Source organism: Drosophila santomea, chromosome 2L (assembly GCF_016746245.2).
Source record: "Drosophila santomea strain STO CAGO 1482 chromosome 2L, Prin_Dsan_1.1, whole genome shotgun sequence".
Lineage (NCBI taxonomy): Eukaryota > Metazoa > Arthropoda > Insecta > Diptera > Drosophilidae > Drosophila > Drosophila santomea.
This window is the reverse complement of record NC_053016.2, coordinates 23,805,544-23,819,205: the sequence shown is the minus strand read 5'-3', so window position 1 is coordinate 23,819,205 and position 13,662 is coordinate 23,805,544. Positions and strand designations below refer to the sequence as shown.

At 41.8% G+C, this 13,662-nt stretch overlaps 1 protein-coding gene across 1 annotated transcript; it reads right to left on the bottom strand.

Moving 5' to 3' along the window:
* Positions 1–7,880: 7,880 nt before the first annotated feature.
* LOC120457911 lies at positions 7,881–9,537 on the bottom strand. The gene is made up of 4 exons (XM_039645516.2): positions 9,161–9,537; positions 8,683–9,099; positions 8,380–8,598; positions 7,881–8,311 (listed from the first exon to the last, which is right to left on the bottom strand). Exons 1-4 carry the CDS (start codon positions 9,389–9,391, stop codon positions 8,222–8,224), a joined length of 957 nt encoding a protein of 318 aa, XP_039501450.1. The 5' UTR covers positions 9,392–9,537; the 3' UTR covers positions 7,881–8,221.
* Positions 9,538–13,662: the final 4,125 nt, after the last annotated feature.

Genomic DNA, 13,662 nt, shown 5'->3' with positions numbered 1-13,662 from the left:
TCTCAGATCTAAGTACTGATTCTTTTCTCTTGGCTTTTCAAAGATTCATTGGTCGACGAGGATGTCCGCAGACGGTGCATTGCGACAACGCGACGAACTTCGTCGGAGCGAGTCGCCACTTCCTGGCTCTTCGCGAGGAGCAGGCGGACGCAATTCGCATCAAAAAGCGGATGCGAATTTGCGTTCACACCCCCCCGGGCTCCGCACATGGGCGGACTATGGGAGGCAGGTGTGAAAACTGCAAAGCGGCGATGGCGGCTTGTCTCGTCAGTCAGGCAAACGTTCTGGCGGCGATGGTCCCGGGAATATGTCCTGGGCCTTCAGGCTCGGGGCAAGTGGCACAAGGCCAACGTCGAAGAGGGCCAACTCGTCGTCGTGGCAGAGGACAACCTGCTGGGAAGGATAGGCGCGACGCACGCAGGAGAGGACGGCAAGGTCAGGGTCGTCGACCTTAGGAGGAGTGATGGAGCCATCTTCCGGAGGGCGATCCACAAGCTGGCGCCGCTGCCGATTTGTTGAAGCCGTGGAGGCGTTCAACGGGGCCGGTTTTGGCGGAACTCATATTGTCGGTTATTGTTTGTTGTTTATTGTTGGATTGTGAAGGAGAAAAAAATCTGAAGTCTAGTGTAAGTTAGTTTAGGGCGAAGGCGGGAGCATAATAAAGTTCTCTCTCGCTCTTTGCGAATTCCCCCCGTCTTCGCCAACCTCTGTTAAGCTAGGCCTAAGAACATATATGTTAAATAGAGATGAAGTCGAAAACTGAATTCAATACGAGCACACGCATTTGTTTTCGTTGTCGTCGTTGCGAAATTAAATCCTAATTATTCTTGCCACCCAAGTTAGAGCAATCTTTTTAATAAACTAATTAAATTCTTCAGTTGTAATATCTTTCTTGCAAGGCTATTATGTAAAGATAGCTGTTATTCAAGAATGATTCTGCTACTTTTCAAATACAACTCGTATTGTTGTAGGTTCTAATGTGATCAGTAATTCTGCTTGAGCTTAAGGTAATTTACGGGTATGACGAATTTTCCGGTTTGTCGTCCTTACCGGACTTCTGGCAAAAACGACAAGGGGACTCATGGAATCGAGACATGCATGGATTCTTGGTTCTGGGGTGTTGGCGGTAGAAATCCACTTCGTATCCACACGTATAGCAAATCATATCGTGCAAAGAGTTTCTGCACCCAGGCGCTGTTCTGTTGGACTCGCGGCTGCCTCCCGGTTTGCGTTGGAATTCTTCCACAGGGACACCATCGGGAATACGTCCTTGTATCTCTGAGCTTTAGATCTCATTTACTAGTCTACTTCGCATCGGTTTTTCATGATTTCTTAACCACCGACCCACTCTGAGCCCCTCCTTTTTCAGCTCTGCCAGAGATCTTATTGGGGACGTCCTATTTGGGAGTTCAGGTGTTCCTTCTAAAGTCTTACAAATTCACCCTCGACAATCTTGTGTTTTAACTTAAAGTGTAAGTTGTGCATGTCGGAGACATAATCGCGGAGACATAATCGCTGAAGGACTCGTTATATCCTTGTTTTCTATCCATCAATTCGTTGATCTTCATTAAGTCACTTCAGTTGTAGAAAAAGCGCGTTTCATTTCCCTGGTGGCGAATAGTAATCAAAATCGTAATCCTCGGCTCGATCCTCCATGAGTCTCCAATACCACTTACTGGCTGCGCCGATCAGCAGACTATGAAATTCTCTGAAAACTTGCTGTCGACTTATTACCATATAATTCTTGTAGTCTTTCCACACGGAATAAAAAACTTTCAACGGTCATACCGCGGCCGGTTCCGTCAAATTTTAAGTTCCATTTATCTAGCCGAACACCCTTTGGTGCTGGCGCTTGAAACGTTAGACTACGATCTAACTCGGGGTGCAGTTGGTGGCTGGCCTCTGCTTGACTGGTCTCCGGTATCTATTGCGGAGTGGCCGTTCGTCTGGGCTCCCTTAACCGATGCATTTGACTGTTAAAACATTCTTGCGACACTTGTTCTGGTGTCGGGGTATCTTGATGTCTTAGAAAGGGGTCTGTGGGGTTTTCGGGTAGTCCAGGTGGTGGGGCCATTCTTGGTTGGTCGGAAAGCCACTCAGCCACTTTCTTCTTCAAAGTGCTTATTTGAGCGATCATTGCCGATTGTGCATCTCTACTTTGCCTTACTAAATCCAATAGTTCTCTTTCCCGCCTATCGCCAGTCTCTGAACAGTCTCCTGAACTTGCCTGGTACCGTGGAAGCATGCTGGAGCGTCCTCTAGGTGGTCCTAGCGGTAAATCCATTCCTCCATCGTGCTTTCAATCTGTTCGGACAAGTGTCCTACCTCTTCCGGCTGGTTTCCGAAGTTTTGAAGACTCTCTTGATTTAGTGCCTCTAGTAGTCGGGGGGTGTCTCCCGCACTTGCGAGGTTGAAACAACACTTTCTTTTTTGCTCTCTATTCTCTATTTGATACTTGTTTTTGTTGTTCTTCTTGGTATGCAGCTGAATATATGACACGATCTACCGTGATCGCTGCTGACTACAACTGTTAAAATAAGATAGGTAAGCTGGGGTGCTGTTACGCCATTAATAGGTCTCTCCTCAGTCAAAATCCCGTCCGGTATTTAAGCCCCAAAAAAAACAAAAACTACCCGAAGATGTTGGTCGTTGCCCTGACATGGTTACACCCGGCCAACATGCCTCCGTCATCCACTGCTTAGGGAACTTTTACTAGGTTTTGTACGTGAACTGGCCCGCCTTTTCCTGGGGAGCTTTTACTATGGTTCTGTATGTGGACTGGCACTCTTTTTTCCTGGTGAGCTTTTACGATGGTTCCATACGTGAACTGGCCCACCTTTTCCTGGGGAGATTTTACTATGGTTCCATTTGTGAATTGGCCCATCTTTTCCAGGGGAGCTTTTACTTGGTTCCATATGTGAGCTGGCCCACATTCTCCTGGAGAGCTTTTACGATGGCTCCATATGTGAACTGGCCCACCTAAGACAGTGTATTGCGGACTCCACTACCTGCTGCTATTTGACCGTTACGTTCGGACTCCACAACAGTATTCCTTTTTCCCTGGCCACGTGCCTCACAAACGACCTGGCTACTTGGCCTAGTACGCTGGCAGCGTCGATTTTACGTTTTCCGGTCAGTTCATCCACCCCCTCTGTACTGGATCGTCAAATAAACGATATACCCGCACCACACCGCTAAATGCGCTACCATTATCTGCGCTCCTATCTTCTTTGGAGTTTGATATTATAACAAGGAAATCTCCCACATTTTTGATTTAAGGAATTTTTTTCAAACCGATTTTTCTAATGATTTTGAAAGGATAATAAACGAAAGTGATCTTACAGTCATGCCTCTATTCTGAACCATTTACGCATGCTCTCGATTGCAGAAGTTGGAGACTTTAATTTATGCTAAATAGTAAAAGTGTTAGTAAGCGTGCACTGATTCTACTTAAGTCCAATATTCTATACATAGTCAAATTAGTTAGGACATTGAAAGCTGGAATTCATGCCTATTTTTCGTTGAAACTAATGACACTATTCCTTAACAAATATGACAAATCCTTACGTTGGGCGCCAATTCTGTTACGTCGGTGTATTCGTGCATGCGTCTTGGGAAAGGGCCGAGGGAGGGGCATCCAATGTTCAGGCACCAAGATCCGGCGTAAGCTCGCCGATTTTGGGTCGTGGAATCTTGGAAAGCCCCTCACCTCTCCAACATAACGAGAATTAAGTGCCTGAAAAAGTTCGTACCGATCGTCGCGGCCCGCGCAATACGATCCACTTTTTTTTAAGGTCGTCCGTCAAACGTTATGTCATCGTTTTTGACCTACTCCATTTCTCGCGTCAGCACCCCTTCTGGAAATGTTTACCTACTCATTTTGTTGTAGTTACAATAATAGCATAATTTTATTGAGTAATAGATTGTTGGCTAGTGCCATGTAATAAAAAAAAGAATTAAAAAGCTAGCATACAAAATTTATGATAAGATGGCTATAATTGTTTTTAGCAAGGAGTATCGAATTCATCACCAAGCTAAGGTGCGCACGTCAACAAAAATTGTTGGCTATTCACGACTTGTTTTTGCGTAACATTAACAAGGCGGATACTCGTCGCTGAAAAGTAATTTTTATTTATTTAAAACAATGCTGAACACAAAATATTTAACTTCTATTAATGAAATAAATTGACTGGAATAGGCTAACAATAAGATATTTTTCTTTAAGCCTGACACAAATACACTTATATTTACTAATGGTGCAGACATAAAATGAATATAGAAAAAAACTCGGGAACCGGGTTCCGTCAAACTTACCCCACTTTAATCCGGAGCGATGAGATCTCGACGCGTTGGATCCTGGGTGTTGCTATATATAAGTTAACGACTAGCTCTCACCCGGAGCCAATGACCCGTTCTGGTTAAGGTAAACAAACTGCCTTAGCCGAGCCCCGCAGACGCCCCTCGCCCATGATCGCAACCACATACAACGGAAGCGGCAAGTGGTGCACAGTGCCAGCGACCATATGCTGCGTAAGCGTTCTCCCGCCGGCACATCGACGGCGAGTTTGTGCTACGTAAACGTTCTCACGCAGAAATGCAATGCGAGCGCTCTTGCGAAAGCGCTCCGACGACCGGCATGAGCGCGTGTGCAGCGTTTTCACTTTTACGCCAGCACTTGCGGTTACCCAGGCGGGTTGGCCACTCGATGGGGGCAGAACCGATTTGGCGACGACGACAAGCAGAAGTCCAACCCTATCAATCGATCAACCAACTTGTGTTCTCCTTGTGAAGGGATCAAGATCTTAGGTTCTCCTGCATTGTGGATAGCAACTTGCGTTCTCTGATTGTCAACGGACGAGAACAATATTCGAACAACATCTTCCACGGGCGCATACAAGTTGAAGTGATTCCGCGTAATGAAAAACGACTTCGCACTGCGGCGGTATAGCTTTTCGCTAATTCGCGAGTGTTAAAATGTCGTGGCTAAACACCAATATAAAACAGTAAAAACGAAAACCGCGCGCGGCAATTTTTTTGCGATTTCATAACAAACACTTGATATTCAAGTTGAAAGTGGTGAGTGACAGTCTACTGGAAAGGCTAAGTGGCTCGCAGTGCGTACGAGAAAGCTGCCCAGTAGTCTGTAAGGCAACCGTACCTTAGTAGGCTGTGTGCCAAAAAGGATATCTACTGACCTTCGCGCCCGGTGCCCCAATAAGTATACGAGAATCCAATCAATAATCCTAAACAAACAGCACCTCTATTAAAAAGATTTATTAAAAGATTTAACGATAGCATCATTAAACAAGTGAAGTCGCAATTAATAAAAACGAAATATAAACTCGAGTATGGAGGAAGATCATTTAGACTCTTAAGCTAAAAACTCTTCGCTGCTTCCCTGTTTTCAAACATTGGTGACAGCTTAACCACCGTTTAAAAAAAGTCCCGCGTTAGCTCTTACTTATCCGGGTTTCACGTCCTGGCTTACCTTTTGTATCACCTCCCTACGAATTTATAGAACGGAAGTGATTAAAGAAACCCTCGCCAAATTCAACGATACGTTGAACAATTTGATCACCGCGGTTAACTCAGTTACAGAAGACAATAATAAGTTGAGCGCTAGGTTAGTCACCCTAGAGGGGGATTTCGAGAACAGGAATCCTGTTGGTACTCAGGCGGTACCATTAACTAGGGCCCGCAACGAGTACGAATTGAGGGAAACTTCAACCTTACCCGATTGCGTTAAAGATTTACAAATATTTGAGGGCCAACCGGAGGCTTATATCTCGTGGATTAATAGAGCGCAGTCCATTCTAAGTGACTATCAAGTCATAAAAGAAGAAGAAATCAAACACGTCCTTTCCTTCAACTACGCTGATAAGAGGGACCTTCGTACCCTAGAACACCAATTATGCCAACTAAATCAGGGTACCCAGACCCTAGAAAAGTTATATATGGCAGTAAATAGCCATTTCTCTTTGATTTTGAATAACTTGAGGAGTGGCAATAGAGAGCCTGTCGTCGTGAGTGCTCTTATCGAAACTTATAGGGACAAGGCGCTGGACGTCTTCATGAGAGGCGTCAGCGGCGATTGTTCAAGGTGGTTGTTGGTCCGTAATCCAAGGACTTTACCAGAAGCCTATTCTTTCTGCCTTGAATTACAAAATGTTGTTCCAAAGGCCGGCACCGGTCCCTCACAGGGGAATATTAGATTTGCACAACATTCGCAACACTATCAGCCTAGATTCACCGGTGCCTATCAGGGCTATAATAGACCTCCGATAGACAGTCCCTACGTTCACTCGAACCAGCATGGACCTAGAGGTACTCAGCCTTCACCAAGGTGGACACGGCAAGCCGCCGCCATAAAAATGGAGTCTAACCGCATCAGTCAGGATACGGTACCCCTCACAATGATTCCACCGGCCATAAAAGATCATCAACTGGCTACGCTAACCCCTTCCAAAAAGCACAGCGACTTTATCATATACCAACTCTATACGCTGAAACTAAAGAAAGGAACGGCCAATACGTTCCTCTATCTTCCTATTTAGAGCAAGGTCTTAGCCATGAGGGAACCGGGCATCAGCCAAACGAATTAGACAACGGGAACTCAAATGTAGAGTCGGAAGACGTTATCCAAGGGGGTTCGAATTTTATGACGAACGCCTCTCCAGCGTCCATACCTAGAGTATGGAACCAAGGATGGGGCTAAGTTACACTTCCATATAGACACCGGCGCGAAAAAGAATTTCATCAGTCCCAAAAATTCCGCCGGGAGTCCCCCTCATTCCTACCCCTTTCCAAGTCCAATCCGCAGGTAATGTGAAAATCACACATCACCTAGTAGGCAAACTCTTCGAACCAATCGGCAATAGCACCCCAACTACCCTTTTTGTTCTCCCCGGCTTGCATTCCTTTGACAGAATTATCGGGGACGACACTTTAAAGGAAATTAAAGCTTTGGTTGATAGGAAGAACGACTGTCTTATTGTATCCCCGGGTATTAGAATACCTCTCCTCGCGAAAAAATCCCTAAATGTCCATTCCTTGTTAGGCTGCGAACATCCAGAAGATATAAAACGTACCCTTAACTCTCTGTTAAGCTCATACTCGACTCTTTTTGACCCACTTTCACCGGGCGAAATTCGTACTACCACTGACGACCCTGTGTATACTAAAAGTTACCCCTATCTTGCAAACATGCGAAACGAGGTGGACAGGCAAATCACAGAACGCTTAGCTGATGGCATAATTCGACCTTCAAAAAGTCCGTATAATTCTCCAATTTGGATGGTTCCCAAAAAACCAAAACCAGCCGGAGAAAAGCAATATAGCCTCGTGATAGATTTTAAACGTCGAAGCTCGGTGACAATATCAGACACTTATCCAATTCCGGATATTAATTCCACCTTGGCCAGCTTGGGTTAGGCTAAATACTTCACTACACTTGACTTAACGTCAGGATTCCACCAGATTTACATAAAAGAATCTGATATGCCGAAAACTGCGTTTTCCACTTTGAATGGAAAATACGAATTCCTGCGCCGTCCTATTGGGCTGAAGAATGCCCCTTCTATTTTTTAACGCATGATTGACGATGTGTTAAGAGAACACATTGGTAAGATTTGCTATGTCTATATAGACGACATCATCGTCTTTAGCAAAGATTACGAGGGGAAACGACATATGTCCTCGCGACATATCTCATCCGAAATTAAATCGACATACCTCCTAGCGGAGATATGTCGTTTTGAAAACGACACAACTCATCCAGCTTATTATCGGCGGAGATGTGTCGTTTTTGGAGATACATCATCTTAAAAACGACACAGCAGAAAAATTTCAGATAGATTGCGGATGAATAAAACGAATTGCTATTACATTGTTTAAATTTATTTAGTTATATATAATATATATACATTTTTTATAGCCTCTTCGACTTCCTGTTGGCAGGTCGGGCATTTGGGATTAGTTTCAATTCCATTTTGTTCGTGGTTATCGACAAGTTGGACCCAGCATGTACTACATATGTTGACATGGTTACAGGGGCGAAGCATTACAGATTTCAGATTCATTAAGCATACATTACAAGGATTTTGTTGTATAAATAACGAATCCGAGAGTTGGCTTAAATTTGATGAACTTGATGACGATGATGTGGAAGAGTTTAGGTCGGAACACATTCCAGAAAAAAAATCTTGTTTTAAAAATGTTTCATTTAGACCGACAGTCCGTGCCAAGAACCCTGAATATCGATTTCGCCTTTCTCGAACATCTCCATACAGTTCATAATTTTTTGAGCACGGTCCTGCATAATAAAAAATTAATGTTATAATATTTTTGTTTAATATTTAATTTATTTCTATATTTGCTTACTCGAAGCTGCTTTGGTTGCGTTTGATTGCCTATACCACCGTTTTGAAAAAGCAGAGCGAACTCCCGACTTTTTTCATATTCGGCGTCTATGATGCATTCAACAAATTTAAAAAAGTGCCGTTTTGCTCGTATTTTGTTGCCCAAATTCAAATTGTATGCTTCAACAGAGCCTGTGGTCCGCGTCGAACGTTTAAAAACTGAAATATTTTTAGGTCCTTCCTACAAAAAAAATAAACAAATAATAAATGATGAAAATATATCGAAAAATTAATACAGCAATAATTTTATTGTATTTTAAAGTACCTTTATAAGCCACTGTTTTTTATAATATTTTAAAAAGGGCGAAAAGTTCCCCTTGCTTAGAGCAGCTGCTTGTATTTCGAGAAGATTAAATGCTTCGACAATTTTGGTATCCGGTAATAGCGGCAAGTACAAGAATTTCATAAATAGAAGATAAGCCGGTTTATTGCATTTCAGCATTTTTTCTAGACCATATGTTTTTCTTGCATTTCTCTTGCATGCTTGAGTAAAATGGAACCAGCAAGAATAAAAATTCATGGAAGAATGCAAGTTTTTTAAGGCGTTCCGCATCGCTGTTTCGTAGTCGGAAATAAATGATGCCCCTTTTAAGCAACAAATATTTGAATCTACATAGGTGAATAAATGCTGATAACAGAGCTCCGTTTTGCGCGTCATTAAGACAAATAAGAATGGGGTGATCTACATAATAATAAAAACAAATTAGTTTTGACATTAAATTAAACTGAAGTAAAACACATACCTTCTGCAAATGCTTTATGTAAATAATAAGTAGTTGCTTAAAATCTCCAAACGGGCATACTTTGAATGTAGCATCAATTAAAAAATGCCGACTCTGCTCCTCAATATTTGCTTGCATCAAAGTAATGACCTTGTCCGACGAAAATATGCAATATGCAAATGATCCAGACGTGTAAAGTTTTTTTAAAAAAACATTCGGAGAACTTCCCTGGGTCATCCCAAAACGACTCATGATGTTTTCATCTTTAAATGCTTCAAGTACGTCCACTGCGGAAGTTGGAGATTTGGGTAGAAAGGGTTGCCTCTTACTTTGCAGAGTGCGTTTGCCAGTGTCGTAATTGACTTCGATCTCCGCTTGTCCTTCCGTTTTTCTAATTAGAGAACAAAAAAGGATTTGTATTATGAATGCACTTGTGTATTTCTGTATTGTGTACTTTTCAAGAGTATTTACACACTCAAAATAAAAAAATATATATCACAAAAATACCCTCTTGTTCGAAGAACCCAGCAAACAAAGAGCGGACATAATGCAGATGGATCCGAAAAATGTCCAATAAAGATATTAAAAACGGACGTAGAATCGGAGTTTCCGCCTAATTATCGAAACCTGACCCGAAAACGGGCGCTACCGATCGTCGGCGGAGACTGGTGGCGGTGGCCCGCTTTATATAGGGCTCTGGCTGGCCTAGTGTGCCCGCTTATTTGTCGTTATTTTCGCCGCCTTAGTGTGCCCACTCCCTCGGTGGAACAGTGTGCCCACATCTGCTTGGCTCTGGCGCGCGCGCGCGTATTGTTTAAATTTGAAGTTTATTTTATGATTATGTTTGAAGTTCAGTTTATTTCATTACTTTAATTTACTTCAATATGTATTCATTTTACTCCATCATTTTACTTTTATATATTTTATAAATTATATATTATTATTATTATTATTAGTAACTATAATAAAAATAAATAATAACAATTTAAAGTAAAATAAATCATTGTTTTTTATATATATGTAAAAAAAGAAATGAAATTATTATTATTATCTGAAACGAATTTATTCGAACACTTTTATAATATTATAAAAGTATCTCAAAAGATACCAAATACGTCCCGTGAATAATATTAAAAAAGTATCGCAAATGATACAAATCCGTTTCGTAAATAATATTATAAAAGTATCGCGAATGATATCGAAATCGGCCCGGTTTTGATACCGCAAAAGGTCCGCAAACTCAATCATTTTCGGGTTCCGAAAATGATAGCTTTTGCTGCCACAAAACCCCTGTCAGATGATTAACTTAAGTATCGTTCGCGGATCTGAAATCGGACGTTTTGTCCGCCTGAAGTCCGCAAAACTATCGTTTTTAATATCATAAACGGAATTTTTGTCTGCTGGGATAACATCTAAAAGTTGGCGTGTATGTACATATCTATGTATTAGAGGTGGCCCGTGCACGAAACCTAGTCCCAAGAAAAAGACCGAGGCCTGTACGCCGCGCCCACTTCTAGTATGTATGTATTTACGGAAGCGCTAAAGGCTCATGTACATAGAGCGCTAACGGTTCTTAGAAAAACACAAAGAATTTACTTACTCAGCCAAAACATCATTAAAAACTTTTTTGGTGTCATTATTGGAGCTACTTTGACACTTTTTTTTAACTTCAGACAGCACTTCAATTTTCTGCATTTCCTGGCCCTGCGGACCATGAAAATGCTGCACTTGCTCCGTCTTCGAATAAACGCGAGTCATATCCGCACTTAGATAAACCCGAGCTTTGCAGTCTTTGATACGACACACGTACGCGATGTCACCTTCTTTTAATTGTCTATTTTTAACATAGATCTGATTGTCATCTGGCGTATACAATAATGTGGAGCACCCGGCTCGGCTTCCCTCCTTAAATTCAAATTTAATATCCATTTCTTATTTTTTCCTTAAAAAGCGACTGAACACTGTGCCAAACCGAAATCAAATGGCTGTAGTCGCAAAGTAAAGAAGATCAGTGGCGCCAAGTCATACTGACGTTTACACAGAAAAAAATATTTGTATACAACTTCAAGTATTTATTAAGAATAATCTTATTTTTAAACCCACAACAGAATGCAACCTAAAAACTATTTAAAGAATATACATACTGACCAAACAAGAATTTGTATAAAATAATAATATATAATAACATACTTAAATGTAAAATTAAAAAAAAAAATTTTAACGTGTATTTATGCGCATTTATACATGTACGTACTTAGAAAAGCGCACTTTTGGCGCGTGTCTTTCTTTGCAAATGATCATATACATATGTACATACATATATATACCATATATACTAAAATATCATATACATAATATATATCACCGCTAGGAGATATGTCATTTTGAGTTCGGAGGAGATATGTCGTTTTGAAAGCGTCATATCTCCTCCCGAAATTTTTTTGAGCTCGGAGGAGATATGTCGTTTTGAGTTCGGAGGAGATATGTCGTTTTGAAAGCGTCACATCTCCGCGCGGAGCTATGTCGCTTTTATTTCGGAGGAGATATGTCGTTTTGAAAGCGTCATATATCCTGTCGGAGAGGAGCTCCTACACGAAAATGTACTGGGAGGAGATATGTCGCGAGGACATATGTCGCTATGCCGATTACGACAGTCACTGGGCGAACTTGCGTCTAGTCTTTAACAGTCTTAAGGAGGCAAGACTCCAGGTTAACCTAGAAAAAAACAAATTTTTATCAACTCAAGTTGAATTTCTTGGTTACCTAGTTACTTCGGAAGGTATTAAGGCCGATCAGAAAAAAGTGGACGCAATACTGAAAATGAATCCCCCTACTAATGTCAAAGAATTAAAAAGTTTCCTTGGCATGACTTCCTACTACCGAAAATTTATACGAGATTACCCAAAGGTTGCGAAACCGCTTACTAATATTACACGCGGGCAATTCGCCAAGGTTAAATCTAATCAATCAAAGAGGGTCCCAATTGAATTGAACGAAGAGGCATTACAGGCCTTCTCCGATTTAAAAGCCTCTCTTTCTTCTTCGGAAGTTTAAGCGTTTCCTAACTTCAACAAACCTTTTCATCTTACGACAGATGCCTCCAATTACGCAATTGGTGCCGTTGTTTCACAGGAAGAAGAGGGGAAAGATAGACCAATAGCTTTTATATCACGATCCCTTAATAAAACTGAAGAATGTTACGCCACCAACGAAAATGAGATGCTCACAATAGTGTCGGCCCTAGACAATCTTCGTTCTTATCTGTACGGATTTACACCAATCACCAACCCATTACATTTGCGTTAGGCAACCGGATCTTCAATGCAAAATTAAAATGCTGGAAGTCCCGGATCGAGGAATACAATTGTACAATGGCTTATAAGCTAAGGAAATCAAATCTGGACGCAGACGCACTTTCACGTATCCCCACGCAAACTAATCACTTAGAGTCTGACTCTGCAACAGTACACAGCGCTCTTCAAGACGCTTCACAAGTGATACCGCACGTCCAGAACCCAATTAACGTTTACAGAAAACAGCTGATCTTCGATGAAAACGCGACCGAATACGCTTGTGACCAACCACATGCTGGTTATGTCCATCACTCTCAGACGAGAATTAAACTCAATACCCTCCTGAGGGAATATCTGAAGCCACTAATTATCAATGGGGTTAAAATTCCCGACGACTTCTTGCAAGATTTCCAGACCTGTTGCTCCGTTAACTTTAATAGTTATAAAATTCGCTTAGGATATGAACACAAAGGTTAGTGTCGGATTTAAATGACAGCGAAGAGGTCATCGGGAAAGAGCACCGCCAGGCCCACAGGGGCCCAGCGGAGGAAAGAATTCAACTCCTGGAAAAATTTTACTTTCCACGAATGGCCAGTACTATACGTGCTCAAGTGTCTGTTTGCGAATGTTGTAAAACATTCAAATACGACCGCCACCCTAACAAACCAGATTTGCAACCAACCCCAATCCCGAACTATCCATGTGAAATACTGCACATTGACGTATTCACCTTAGAGACAAAAATTTATTTGAGCTGTATCGATAAATTTACTAAATTCGCTAAACTCTTCCCGCTGGAATCCAAATCGGCTATCCATCTGCGAGAAAAGTTATTGGAGGCCATTCATTATTTCACTGTACCTAGGGTTATAGTTTCTGATAATGAAAAAGGTCTACTCTGTCCTACTGTTTTGAATTACCTTAGAGTCCTGCAGATCGAACTCTACTATACGCCAACCCAGAAGAGCGAAGTGAACGGCCAGGTGGAGAGGAAATCTATCGCTGCTTGAAAACCGAATATCCCACTTTTAAAAGCACAGAATCACATCACAGTAGATCGGTACAACAATTCTGTGCACTCGGTAACAAATAGGAAACCCGTAGATATTCTACACTTCTTGTGACAGCATAATACGGCTTAAGTAACGATTGCGTAATGTTTAGAGTATAATATTTTAAGAGCACATGTAACACCCTACTTCCTTCTCCCTTTCATTTCCTTCCCAATGT

What these genes read in the sequence shown, in the direction of transcription:
- LOC120457911 (XM_039645516.2), bottom strand. Translation starts at nt 9,391, where the DNA reads ATGAGTCGTTTTGGGATGACCCAGGGAAGTTCTCCGAATGTTTTTTTA. An exon ending in AAAAACAGTGGCTTATAAAG is followed by an intron (nt 8,599 to 8,682) that starts GTACTTTAAAAT and finishes TTTTTTTTGTAG; the next exon opens with GAAGGACCTAAAAATATTTC. An exon ending in CGCAACCAAAGCAGCTTCGA is followed by an intron (nt 8,312 to 8,379) that starts GTAAGCAAATAT and finishes TTTATTATGCAG; the next exon opens with GACCGTGCTCAAAAAATTAT.